The sequence below is a fragment of the Eptatretus burgeri genome, chromosome 14, assembly GCF_056783735.1.
Source record: "Eptatretus burgeri isolate ZD-2024b chromosome 14, Ebu_testis_v1, whole genome shotgun sequence".
Classification (NCBI taxonomy): Eukaryota; Metazoa; Chordata; class Myxini; order Myxiniformes; family Myxinidae; genus Eptatretus; species Eptatretus burgeri.
Window position 1 is genome coordinate 50,852,320 of NC_140974.1, and position 14,315 is coordinate 50,866,634.

Sequence of the window (14,315 nt, forward strand, 5' to 3'; positions counted from 1 at the left end):
TGGTTGGCTCTGGGGTTCTGCTGACTCTGAGTACGGGGTCGAACGGCGGGCGGACCTGCCTCCCTCTCCTGCTCGCGATTTGGCGCCAGAACTGGTTCCCTGGCGGCTGTGAGCGGACTTGGGCCAGGACCAGGAGGTCGACAGCACCACGGTTTCTCCTGCCCCCCTGACGAGAGCAAGGCCAGCTCGTCCGACGCTGATCCAGGGACAGTTGCGTCCACACCACGGTCCAGCCTGACCACCAGAAGTAGCTACGTTTTGGGTGTGTGTGTGTGTGTGTGTGTGTGTGTGTGTGTGTGTGTGTGTGTGTGTGTGTGTGTGTGTGTGTGTGTGTGTGTGTGTGTGTGTGTGTGTGTGTGTGTGTGTGTGTGTGTGTGTGTGTGTGTGTGTGTGTGTGTGTGTGTGTGTGTGTGTGTGTGTACTTGGCGCCTTAGAGGGTTTGAGAATTGTATATTCATTGGAATTGTCTGTGCTTTTCCCCACGCCCGATCCCACACCATCCCGTCGAATCGCCCCCGATCCCTCTTCTTGCCGAGTCTTGTTATTTCTGGTTCATAATAAAAACAAATAAACATCATCAACTCAGTGAAAAGTGACTCGTGCCACCTTCCTCGTCCCGTTTGCGGTAGAGCGATTAGAACCGCCATGTTTGGGTTATAAATAAATAAACCGCCTCTATCGTTTCGGCTCATTCTACGTTGGCGGGACTGTTCAAGTCCCGTGGACGTCACATTGGTGTCAGGGTGTTGGATGTTCGAACCCCTCTAAATTATATTTGCTATCGGGAGAATATACCAGTACTGAAATCCCGCCACGAATTGGAATATAAAATTACTACAGAAAAGCGCGGGAAAATTTTGGCGGGATTTTTCAAATTAAATTTTATTGGCGGCAAACGGGACTTCTGCACCATGGCGGATGTGCAGATGTTTGAGGAGGAAGGCCACGTGTCTGGCAGCGAGTCGGGGGAAGAAGGGAGAGACGGGGTAGGATTGGAACCTCCCCCATTCCGAGCGTGGACCGTGCTTCATCGCCCGTAACGGAGCCGGCAGCGCCGGAAACCGGCACGATGACGATCTGGACAATGTTGGAACGTTTAATGAGTGCAATTACAGCACAGGGGGCAAAAATGACGGCACAGGGGGCACAAATGGCAGAAATGACGGCACAAATGGAAAATCAATTGGTGACACAGAGGGCAGACATGACGGCACAGGGGGGCACAAATGGCCGAAATGACGGCACTAATGGAAAATCAATTCGTGACACAGAGGGCAGACATGACGGCACAGAGGGCAGAAATGACGGCACAGGGGGCAGAAATGACAGATCAATTAGGGGTAATGGGGCAACAGTTGGGTGCACGGATCGATTTAATGAGGGATGAATTGGGGGAAAAGTTGGAGAAAATGAAAACTGAGATGCAGGAGTGTGTGGATGTTAAATTGGGAGAAATACAAAGCAAATTCGAGGATAGATTCGAGGAAACAAAGGTAGAAATTACATTGGAGGGGTAAAATATACGAAAAAAATTGGTAGATAAAATTGATGCAACGAACATTCGGGTTGATAAAGTGGATGAAAGCCTGGAACGTCATCGTGCCTGTGTGGATGCTCGTATGCAGCTGCAAATAGAAGAGTGGGGAGAGCTGAGGAAGCAAGGGATGAATTTGGCGGAGGAGGTAAAAGGATTGGAGGCTCGTTTGGACGAACAAGATAAAATTATGAGCCAAGATGAAGTCTTGGATAAGGGCCTGGTAGAGCCGTCTTTTGTCAGTCGAGTGTCCGGGTTGGTTGAGGAGCAGCTACAAACTCGCGACGGAACCTTGGAGGAGGTTGTGCGGGCCCAGAAGATCCTGCGGGAAGAGGTGAATCGGTCCATTCAACGTTTGGAACAGGAGGCAAAATTGACCCATGAGACCCTCACCACAAAATATTTTTGGCCACAATGGGCTCCGAAATTGGATACGCAGCCACAAGGGTGTTTGATCCCTGGGCTGGATTCGGACAAGGGAGAAACTGAGAAGCGGGCCACCGTAAAAGTGATCCCCTGGTAAATTTTTACGGGTCAGGGAGCCTTGAAGCTTTTCTGACGCAATTTGAGTGTATTTCCCGACTAAACGGGTGGAATGAGCGGGAACGTACAGGGAATTTGGTGGCAACGTTGCGGGGACCAGCCGCAGATGTGTTAAACGTGATCGCGGAGGGATGTTGACCAGCTCCCACATTTGCGAGGCGTTGAGCCGTCGGTTTGGGTTCGCGGCAAACTGTGATCTGGTGCGGGCCCAGCTCCAGCACCGCAGATTAAAGCCGGGTGAGACAGTGCAGGAGCTGGCACAGGACATTTACCAATCAGTCAGGATCGCGTATCGGGACCTTACAGTGGAGGCATGGGACAGACTGGCACTAGAGAATTTTTTAGCTGCTCTTCCTGACCCTGAGGTCCGAGCGCTAGTGGAGTTACAGGATCCACCCACCGTTCACCGAGCGGTCGAGTGCGCGGCCAGACTGGCCTCGTGGAGTCGGCCGGGTCGGGTTCCAGAGAGGCCATCGGTGACGATCCGACAGGCGGAGATCCAGGATCAGGGAGGGGGGCTGGGAGAAATTGGCATTACCCAAATGTTTCAGGAAATTTGCCAGAAACTGTCAAGTTTGATAAAGGGTAATCCGGTAGTTAGTGCGCCAAAGCGACGGGGTCCAGCCCAGCCAATAGAGCAATTAGATTATGGCCGAGGGGGTCCGGAACCGGAAGAGACATTTCACCGATACTCACAGGGGTCTTTTATGGGGAGTTGTTTCCGGTGCGGGCGAAGAGGACACATGCAACGATATTGCCGGTACCCGGCGATGGAGGGACCCTCCAATAGACTTTTAGACTCGGAGAGGGTGAATCCTCCTGCTGAACCGCCAGGTCTATCCGAGATGCCCTTTCATAGGTCGGGTCCGGAGATCACTGTCGGGGGTCGGGGAGACTAGATTGGGCTGAGCATATACGGCCATGCTCGGCTGCTGAGATTGTGGCGAAGTGCCCTCCTTTGGTGGAAAAAAATGAATTGTGGAAAAATTGGCATGGGTTTGTAAGTTCTGCTGGGTTTTAGAGTGACAATCGGGACAGTGGGTAATTGGTAACAAAGCGGGCACAAGTGGCTGTCCAATGGCTGGTGCGTGGATCGGGTGAGAAGTGCTGTGTGAGTTGTTTTAAGTTAAGAAGTGAAATGTATGGTGCACACATTGATTTTTTATTGGACATGGTGTGGTAACAGGGAAGGTCATGGTCGGTGAAGTGTTAGAAATGCAGGTGTCACATGTAAGGCCGATGGGGTGGGGGAGTCATGTGGGTTTTGTGGGTGGGGATGATGTGCTTGTCCACAGGGATTGCTGAAGCTCACGGTGAGCGTGAATTGTGACCCCCTTCAAGGAGATTCACCCCTGGTGACTAATGCTGACAGTGTCTGAAGGCAACTGGGAGAGGGTCTGGTTGGGCGACCAAGGCGGGTAGGACCTTGGCGACCCAGGAAGGCCAGAGGAGCCAGTGAGACCCCTTCCAGAGTGTTGTACGGGATTAGAGCTGATGGCTACCAGGGGGGAGGGAATCAAAGGGAGCGGGGCGGAGAAACGTCCGGGTTGGACTAAAGCTTACCTGTGGGCATGGTTGCACCTGAGATGCCCCCATCATTTTGTGGTAACCCACCCCACGGCCATGACGGGATTCAGCCTGCATGATTAAAATGAGGACCATGACCTAGAAATGTGATGATGACCATGGTGTGAGTGTTGTGAAGATGTATGAGTCCCACTCGATCCTGCACAACTTGACATGTGCAGCAAGGGCATAATGTCCACATAATTTTGGGGCAAGCAAATTTGAAAATTGGCTCCCCAGGTAACGCTGGGTCTATTAGCATCCACTGGGGGAGGCGGTCAAGTGTAAATATCCTGTGAATAGTGTCGTTAAGGCTTAGTGTAGGAATGTAAAGTATAAGTGTTGTGTTTTTGTGGAACCTTTGTTTCCCCTCCCCAGATCACTGGAAGAGTGTTGGGCAAGAGCGATGATCCAGAAGATGGAGTGCAACTTCGCTCAGTGCTCTCATGTGATAAAATAAAAATAAAAAAAAATGAAAATAAATGATTGTTTAGGCGAGGATAAGGCCATAAGGGGGTAATACGTTCAGCAGGATAGGTAAGTTAGCTGCGGCTCGCTGCCCATTGCCCCTCCTACTTTATTTCGTTAGGTTAATTAGGTGTGAGTCAGTAAGTGTTAAGGCTGGTACGGTAGCGCCTGTGATATACCTTGCAGGAGCTGCGGTACCAGAGGAGGGGGCAGTGTTACGTTTAAGGGGGGGGTATGCATTCAAAGGGTAATTAGGATGTTTAATTAGGTATGCCATGCTGTTCGAGTTTACCAGGATCTCGATGTAATAAGTAGCAATTCAGTGGTGATAAGTTGTCTAGTAAATGTTCATTTCTTCAAGGGGGAAATGATAATTGTCACGTAATTAGATAGGGACACGGGATAGGGTAAGTGTGTCTGCGTAAACCCCTTTTCGTAGTCCCTGGAGGCTGGCCGTGACGTCACAGGACAGTGCTGCGGATGGCTCCGCCCCGTGCTCACAATTGGCGGAAGGCGACGGCGGTGGGCCAATAAACAGCTCGATTGGAAGTGACGAGGATGGGAGGATAAAAAAGTTCTGTTCGGGGTCGAAAAGGAAGAGGAAGAAGATCGGGACAAAAAGATCGTGTTTTTTTGGTGTGGAGGCTGTTGCGCGGGAAGCGTACTTGTTGTTGTGCTGATTCGATCGTGTTCTTCATCGTGTCTTGGAGCCTTACTGAGCCTCGTTCCTCACCTTGGTTGGCTCTGGGGTTCTGCTGACTCGGAGTACGGGGTCGAACGGCGGGCGGACCTGCCTCCCTCTCCTGCTCGCAACTTGGCGCCAGGGAACCAGAACTGGTTCCCTGGCGGCTGTGAGCGGACTTGGGCGAGGACCAGGAGGTCGACAGCACCACGGTTTCTCCTGCCCCCCTGACGAGAGCAAGGCCAGCTCGTCCGACGCTGATCCAGGGACAGTTGCGTCCACACCATGGTCCAGCCTGACCACCAGAAGTAGCTACTGTGTGTGTGTGTGTGTGTGTGTGTGTGTGTGTGTGTGTGTGTGTGTGTGTGTGTGTGTGTGTACTTGGCGCCTTAGAGGGTTTGAGAATTGTATATTCATTGTAATTGTCTGTGTTTTTCCCCACGCATCCCGTCGAATCGCCCCGGATCCCTCTTCTTGCCGAGTCTTGTTATTTCTGGTTAATAATAAAAACAAATAAACATCATCAACTCAGTGAAAAGTGACTCGTGCCACTTTCCTCGTCCTGTTTGCGGTAGAGCGATTAGAACCGCCATGTTTGGGTTATAAATAAATAAACCGTCTCCATGGTTTCGGCTCATTCTACGTTGGCGGGACTGTTCAAGTCCCGTTGGCGGGACTGTTCAAGTCCCGTGGACGTCACAATATATACATGTCAACAAAATCCGTGCAACCATTGTAAATGCTTTTTCAACACTGGTTAAGGGAGAGATCTCCACAAGGCATTTCCATGGACCACCTTAAATGGCCAATGGGTACATGGATTATCGCAGGTTCACATTAATGCCAGTCCTGGATAGTGGTGTCTTTGCCTTAATGATTCCAAAGCAGGACAAAATGGTCAACATGAAACTTGTTGCTGAATAAAACAACCCATTGTCCTCAACTGTTATGATTCGTCATCCAGAGAGAGCACAATAGAAGAAAATTAAAATTTATTCCAGGATTTTAAGGTTGTTATAATTAATTACATGTTGACAATCGACTTGGAAGAAACCACGACTTTCTAAAGGTTTAGACAGTATAGTGATATATGAGTATTTAATACGTTATCATTCTCAAAATAAAACTTTATTACTTACAATCAGAATAGACTTGAGATTGACTTTCGGAAGTCACAGATACTTTAATGGTAAGAGCTTGTCCGTGAAGTTTTCGATATGGATTAAAACCATAATTCGAATAATGTTGATCATATTTCCTTGATTGATTGTAACAATCCACTCATGAACTTCTGATGTCAACACCAAAGCCTTCAAACTCGAAAGACTCTGCAGAGTGAAGTTCACCCTCGTAAATGTGCAAATCAAACTCACAAACGTGAACCCGTCCTGATCGGAATAACATCCCGGTATAAAATCCAACATCTGATTCATTGAGTGAATTCAGGAGCATTGATCCATCTCCATTTGAAAGGTCTCCCACACAAGTTGCACGCTGATCGCCACTGTCATTATGAGCGGTTGGGCAGGTACGAACCTGAAGAAGAGAAGGGCAAGGCTTGGATGAGTTTAGAGCAAAGGTCCATTCCTGTGAGCTGGCACAACATACATGTGGAGAAATTACATACACATACAATACAAATACACACTATGTCCACGTACACATTATACACAAACAATACACAATATATCATCACAAGAAATGTGCAGAGCTTCACAGAGCATTATTGGTGCTGCCGAAGCAGCGTCTTTGTAAGGGTTATGCTGGGTGGTTTGCCATTGCTTTCGCAGTATTCACTCAGGGCAAGAATTTTGAATTTGTCTTGGGAGGCGGCGATAGCTCACTTACTCTGTGTGACATACACCATTAGATCATGTTCACCAACAAGCAGAGCTGGAAGACTCGTCCTTCAGCTTAACGTCCTTACAATGGACAGTCCACACATTGATGTCTTGCCTTGCACATGAATCACCAGGGTGACAGTTTATAGCTGGGCCGAGATTCAAACCCAAGCGAGACAGCTCAGTGGCGAGTGTGCAAACCTCTAGGCTGTCCCGCCATCCCATATATTATGTACATTATATACAATGTATATATACACGTTATATTCGCCACAAAATACATACAGTAATGAGTATACATACACAAATTATATCAACATATTACATATGACACATACTCGAGGCTTTCAAGCATTTCTCAGAATGCGATACTCACCATAGTCCAAGACATGGAAATACATTCTTTCTTTTTCTGCAATCATGATATACTGTTTCACGATATATAAAGGAAGATTTTTTTTCAATAAATTGTAGAAACTTGTATGTTGAACTATGACGAGTTTCCTTCACTAACTATTGCAAGTATCCAGTTATGGGATCATTTTGAATTGTATGTGTGTGTGTGTGTGTGTGTGTGTGTGTGTGTGTGTGTGTGTGTGTGTGTGTGTGTGTGTGTGTGTGTGTGTGTGCGCGCGTCAGTCATTGGTTGTTATCTCCATATGCTGGTTTCAGATAGTGAAACTGAGCTCTCGCAGGTCTCAAAATTTCTACCCCTGTGTGTGCATGTATGTATATATATATACACATTACTACTGGGCTATGCTTACACATTGTAAGCAGTGATGAACCGTGCTTCCCCATTTTCTTTGGTTGCTCACCTGCTGTACATTTGATTTTTCATTTATTTATTTTTGCATTGATTTATATTTTCATTTGCGGATGCTTTCCGACGGTTCTGTGATTTTTCCTGGTGTATTGGCTTCGATGTCCATCGGCATGCAAAATTAACATGCTGCCCCATTGTCTCAGGTCGCTTACCTGCATTTTTTCATTTACATATTTTCATTTACAGTATTTATAATTTCATTTACGGATGCTTTCTGACAGTTCTGTGATTTTTACCCGTGTATCAGCTTTGATGTCCATCGTTACACAAAATCTGAACACAAGCAGCCGCACTTGGTAACTAACGGAGAGAGGAGGAAGAGGTGGGGTGGGAGGAGGAAGGGGAATGGGTGGGGTGGGAGTCCAGAGGGACTGGGTGGGAGGAGGCAGGGGAATGGGTGGGGTGGGAGTCCAGAGGGACTGGGTGGGAGGAGGCAAGGGAAGGAGTGGGGTGGGAGGAGGAAGGGGTGGGGTGGGAGGAGGCAGGGGAAGGGGTGGGGTGGGAGGAGGCAGGGGAAGGGGTGGGGTGGGAGGAGGCAGGGGAAGGGGTGGGGTGGGAGGTACCGATGGGGTGGGAGGTAAAAATCACCTGGAAGGTACTGATCTTTAAAATCAGTCAGTCAGTAAATCGGTGGTTTGAATGAGCTTTATATATTTGACTCGCAGGGGTACCCAGCGTTACTGAGCAACACCGGTTCCTTCCTCCCAACCCACCCCTTTCCCTTCCTTCTGCCAACCTCGTCCGTCCGGCCTCCCACCCCACCCCTTTCCATGCCTCTTCTCACCCCACCCCTTTCCATGCCTCTTCCCACCCCACCTCTTCCTCCTCCCACCCCACCTCTTCCCCTGCCTCCTCCAACCCCACCCCTTTCCATGCCTCCTCCCACCCCACCTCTTCCCCTGCCTCCTCCCACCCCACCTCTTCCCCTGCCTCCTCCAGCCCCACCCTTTCCTCCTCCCACCTCAGCTCTTCCTCCTCCCACTTGAGCTCTTCCCCTGCCTCCTCCCACCCCAGTCCCTCTGGACTCCCACCCCACCCCTTCCCCTGCTTCCTCCCACCCACCCCACCCCTTCCCCTGCCTCCTCCCACCCCACTCCTTCCCCTGCCTCCTCCCACCCAGTCCCTCTGGACTCCCACCCCACCCATTCCCCTGCTTCCTCCCACCCCACACCTTCCCCTGCTTCCTCTGGGTCTGAAACTAGATCTGAGAATTTTAAAATTTTCCAAGTGATTCTTCACCATTGAGAAATGGAGCCAAAAACGATACAGTATATACCATGATATCTCAAAATTTTGTTTGATGGATTATGACAAAACTTGGTAGATGAGTTGGTTAGATGACAAGAACAAGCCAATGAAATTTTGATTCAGCTCAGCAGATCCGTCCTATCAGTGGGATACAAAATGTAAACTGTTCTGCCTGGCATAGGTATACACTCTACTGAGTGCTGCACGAGTTACCCTCGCCGAAGGAGAGGGTATTTTCCAAGGATTACAAGGAATTTATACACAGGAGGAGGCCATTCGGCCCATCATGCCTGCACCACACCAATACCAGATTTAATAAATCCATCAATACCCCTTCCCTTCGAGTGCAGCCTTTTGGCTGCTCCACTGGTAATCAGTTCACTGACCTCAGAAGGATGACGGGCTGAGGAAACCCCCTGGTGTTTATTCAGCTGACAACAGGGCTTGAACTCAGGACCCAAGGATCCAAAGCCACCACCCCAACTGCGAAGCCAACACCAGGTTTGCATTTGGGTTCGTTTGTTTGTTTGTTTGTTTGTTTGTTTGTCTGTTCGTTTGTTTGTGAGCACAGAACTTTCGTGTTTTTTGACGCAACCTCTTGTCGGATTGAGATGAAATTTTCACCATTGGTGGGACGACTCATGTAGAATGTTGTAGTGATAAATATTACGTCATAGGTCACGTGGTGTGGCAACCATCTTGGAAAATGGAAAACTTTGGATCTCTGTATCTCTGAAACCGCACCAAGGAAAAAAATTGAAACTTGGCATGCAGCAAGTATTCTTCATGAGAAACGAGTGTGATTTTTTAATGATGTCATCGGTACCTTCATTATGACATCATAATTGCATGTGTGGAACGCTGCATGCGATCAGTATGAAAATTTTTGAGGTTCATCTAGGGATAAAATGGTCCACAAAATTTTTAATGACATCATCGGTCACGTGAATCAACAGCCATATTGATTTTTTTTTTTAAACCTTCAAAAATCTTCTTTTCTGAAATGGCTGAAGCAGTCATCACTGCCAGCATTTATATCGTGGCAGTTCTAATTATGTCTCTTATTAATTACATAAAACGCCCGTACACAAACACCACACAAAATACACCACACAGAACTACACAAACACCACACAAAATACACCACACAAAATAAGTCCGAGTGAGGATCTGCAATCTCTGATTGCTCTTTTCCTTTTTTAAAAATGAAACTGCATCACATCAAATTGGATTTCGACACTCAGAATGATGTCACAGGAATGTGTATGAGATGCTTACAATGCTGGGATGAGATATTATTAGATGCTTACAATTCGCTCAGTTTCAATGGACTGGAACTTCCACTGGACTGACGTTATTGGTTCTGATCCATTTGGCCATTTACATTCAAAGTAGGGAGAATCTCCTTTCTTCATGGAGAATGAGTCCTTCCTCTCCTTCGTTCCTGCACTCAGCACAAGCACGATGTGGAAAATAATCACACAGAATCAAGCACGAGTAGATATACCACATCACATCGTGTACTCTAAGAGCATGTGAAATACCATAATATGCAAAAAGGTCAATAATGAGATCTGCATTTTTGACCTCAAACAAATCGTTATGGTTGAGAATTTTTTCTTTTAATTGCTGATCATTGTCTGTCCCTGTTGGTGATGGAACCTCAGCTGACACTCCCAGGTTCAGCGCTCATTTTTTTGAATATTCTTTGTTCAACTTTGTCGTTCCATTTGCATTTTCAGCAAAGTGTAATTCTGGCTGGATTAGTGAAAAATCCAGGACATAGGTGTGCCAGCATTGAACCACTATCAATATAACTTATTTGGTTTGCAAACTTTCATCAGAAGTTTTTGAAACAAAGAGTGTTTTGATGCGAGTGAAGCAAAATGATTGTGTCGGTGGTTCAACTTTGGCCTGGACTTCTGTTTACAATCACAATTGATTTGTAATGAATGATAGATACAGCACTTCCATCAGTAATGTTAACTTCTGAAACGGTGTGACAAAAATATACACCTCGACCAATAAAAATCAGGTCCTAAACTCACGAGAAGTTTGTTATTGATTGAGGTAGTTGGTCTTGCACTGATGTGTGGTTCATTCTGTGCACTTTTAAGTCCATATTGAAATTACTTGCACTGCTCAAATACAGATGTCAATGATTGGCAATGATCACCAGAATGTGAAACCAATCAGCGAACTTTCACCAGTTTCTTTGAGCAGAAATTTCATAATTTGCTGTTCTACCCTCTGTTATTTCATTTTCCACCTTCTTGAATTCCTCAATAATTGTGTACACTTATTAGTCTTTCTTTTAGAATGAAATAGTACAGGTCAAGTTTGAATACTCTCAAAAATCACACCATTTCTCCAGTCGACTACACTTACCAATATACAGGTTAATCTTGCAGGTACAATTTTCTTTGGAAGTGACAAGCTTCCCAGTATACTGCCCCACGTCCGATTGCTGCACTCTCGTCAATAACATTGAACCATCGCCATATTTAAAGTTTCCCTCAAAGTGATATTTATGGTGTCGCACAGAGTGCTTGTGGTGGTGATGAAGATCACGACATTTTGGTTTTGCGTCTTTGTAGAGCACCTGGAAGGGTTTCAGAACAACAGATTCAAGAATGTAAGAACAACATCACAAAGCTATTTTATCATGAAATATATGTATATATATATATATATATATATATATATATATATATATATATATATATATATATATATATATATATATTGTTGCGGATTCGCGCCCGCCGGCGTGCAGACGGCCACGTAACTCGAATCGCGGCACGTCGCCCACCGGACGGACAATCCAGTCATGACCCTCTCGGACTAACGCCGGGAACTAGTCACGGGTGGACCTTTCGGTCTCACCGCGATCGAGCCAATCGGCCCCCGCGTGGGATAGGGTTGCTCGCCAAATTCGACCTACCTAAGTACCCACACGGAGGGTAGACCGGGCGATCGCACCTCGCCACAGGTCGACTTCGGACACGGACCACTTTAAGCGACCCGCTCCGTACTATCGGATAACCGAGCGGTGTTATTCGTCGGCCTCGACGGTTCGATTAATTACACTGAACAACAAAAATTTTTTTTTACTGGAGATGTGTAAAGTGATTTAGACTAATTTGGGTACGCTGATTTCAAAAATCATAACCGTTTTGCTGTATCACGTCAGGATTTTCAGTAACAGAAATATTCCCATTGCCTAGAAGTCAGGATTTCAATGAAATTTACAAAAATTCATTTATTCATTTATTTCATCATGAATGCTTCAAAATTATAGAAATTACAGAAAAACTCCACTAGAATGTAATTAAAAATGCTTTAGGCATTTGGCTTTGCGTTTGTGCTGCTCTGTGTCAGTTTCACGATGCAGGAACCAGCAGAAATCGCCCATCATGTTCGGGTTGTGCCGCCCTTGGTAACGCGTCTCCATGAGTGAAATCTCTTGGTGGAATCGCTCGCCGTGCTCGTCCGAGACTGCTCCCAAGTTGTCAGGGAAGAAGTTCAGGTGCTGGTGTAGGAAATGGATTTTCAGGGACATCCTGGAGCCAAGTTTCCTGAAGGACTCCAGCAGCTGCTGCACTATTTCTTCATAGTTGTCCGCGCGCTCGTTCCCCAAGAAGTTGTCCGTCGCAGCTTTGAAGCTCCTCCACGCTGCCAGCTCTTTGGGGTTTAGAGTTGTCGGAAAAGTTTCGTCCTTCATAATCTGTCGGATTTGCGGTCCAACAAAGACACCAGCCTTGATCTTGGCCTCCGACAAGGTGTTGCCAAACTTTTCCTTGAGGTATTTTCCACAAAAACCCACGCCCATTCAGATCCATTGCCCGTACAAAACTTTTCATCAAGCCGAGCTTTATGTGGAGTGGTGGAAGGAAAACCTTGGCTGGGTCGACAAGGGCGACATGCTTCACGTTGTGTCGACCAGGTACATGCTCTTTTCGCTCTTCCCAATCTTTCTTCGTCCAGTGATTCTTGTCGTCTCTGCTATCCCAGAGACAAAGGAAGCACATGTATTTCGTGTAGCCTGACTGCAGCCCTAACAACAGAGCCACCACTTTCAAGTCTCCGCAGATGTGCCAGTTGAAGTCATTGTACTTGATGGAATCAAGCAGCTGCCGCATAGTCTCATAGGTCTCTGTCATGCCGAACGCGTGAGCCAGTGGGACTGATGGTTTCTCGTTGCCATTGTGGAGCAAAACAGCCTTCAAGCTGTTCTTCCCCGAGTCGATGAAGAGGCGCCAGTCTGCAGGATCGTGATCACACCCAAGTTCTTTCAACAGACCGTTGATGTCACTGCAGAATGTCATCGTGTCTTCCATCTCAAAGAACTCAGCCATGTCTCTGTGACGTGCTCTGAACAAGGATATCTTGGTGTTAGGTTCAAGTAGATTCCACTGCTGCAGCCTTGATCCAAGCAGCTCTGCCTTCGCCTTTGACAGCGAGAGATCTCTTACAAGATCATTTAAGTCTCCCTGGTTCAGAAGGTGTGATTCTTGAGTGTCGGGTTCAAAAGGTTCATCATCACCATCCTCTTCACCACTGCTTACAGCTATGTTCTGATCAGCTGGAGGTGTTGGAACGGGGTTCTCGTCATCATGAGGCACAGGTTTACGAGCAGAGACGCAGTCAGCATACTTGATGTGACCTTTATTCTTCTTGTTGAAGCCGGCGATTCTTGTGCAGCAGAAATAACAATGTAAAAGCACATGTAAAAGGAAAAGAAACACAATGCAATTTTACACAAAAAGCAAATGTAAAAGCGAAGACACAATGCAGAGCTATCCGACTACCGAGCACACGGCAACACTTATACAATTCTACTTCACAGACGGCGCCGACAACACACACACTCAAAGCAAAAGAAAAAGAACACCCTCAAGGATGAGGCGGGCCTGGGGCCGAGACCGGGTCGGGCCTACCCGTCTGATGATGAGACGCGAAGTGGCGATGGTGCCTTAACTCCGCGGGCCTCGCGGACAGTGTCTGGTAGGGGGTGGGAAAAGGGGCCCCCTTTGTCGCACTATCTCAGCGCGGGGGGAAACAGGAGGGGGTTGCTGATGCTCGGGGGAAGGAGGATAGATCTCTGTCTCGGGTCCCGCGACGAGCGTCTCCACCTCAACCTGGTCGCGCCGTCGGCCCCCCGCCTTCAGCTCCCGGCACCGACGCGAGCACCCCCTCGTCCGTCTTCGCCGCCGCCACCTCTCCACAGCTCCGCCGACAACTCGTTCCAACGCACAGCTCGTTCCAACGCGCAACTTCCTTCCAGCTCCACCGACGACTCTCTTGAACTCCGAACTCTTCGTTCCAACGCACCACTACTCCTTTTCTGACGAACGCAGCCGCTTTTATAAGCCCCGTCGCTTTGCCTTTTACCCCCTGCCTTCGACCTTTCACCTCTCTAACTGGCTCCTCATTGGACCGAGGAAAAGTGGGCGTGAATGCTTTTTGATCCATGAATTTGCATATAGCATCCTCACTCCAACGCCCTGGAGGCGGGGCCAAATCGCCCACGCTCTCCGATAGGACGGAACAAAAGTGGGCGTGAGTCGTTTTTGATCCGTTTTCTGCGGGAAGTCTGTGATGTTT

General features: G+C 47.7%; 1 protein-coding gene across 4 annotated transcripts in view; it reads right to left on the reverse strand.

Moving 5' to 3' along the window:
• Window positions 1-5,770: 5,770 nt before the first annotated feature.
• The window catches only part of LOC147013170 (uncharacterized), a 48,981-nt gene continuing 40,436 nt past the window's right edge, over window positions 5,771-14,315 (reverse strand). For all 4 annotated transcript variants that reach the window (XM_085854809.1, XM_085854808.1, XM_085854810.1 and 1 more), the window contains 3 exons: window positions 11,097-11,310; window positions 10,019-10,152; window positions 5,771-6,329 (listed from right to left, as the gene is read on the reverse strand). In XM_085854809.1, coding sequence (XP_085710935.1) covers window positions 6,075-6,329; window positions 10,019-10,152; window positions 11,097-11,310 — 603 coding nt within the window. In that variant the 3' untranslated portion in view covers window positions 5,771-6,074. The remainder of the gene's footprint in view (window positions 6,330-10,018; window positions 10,153-11,096; window positions 11,311-14,315) is intronic.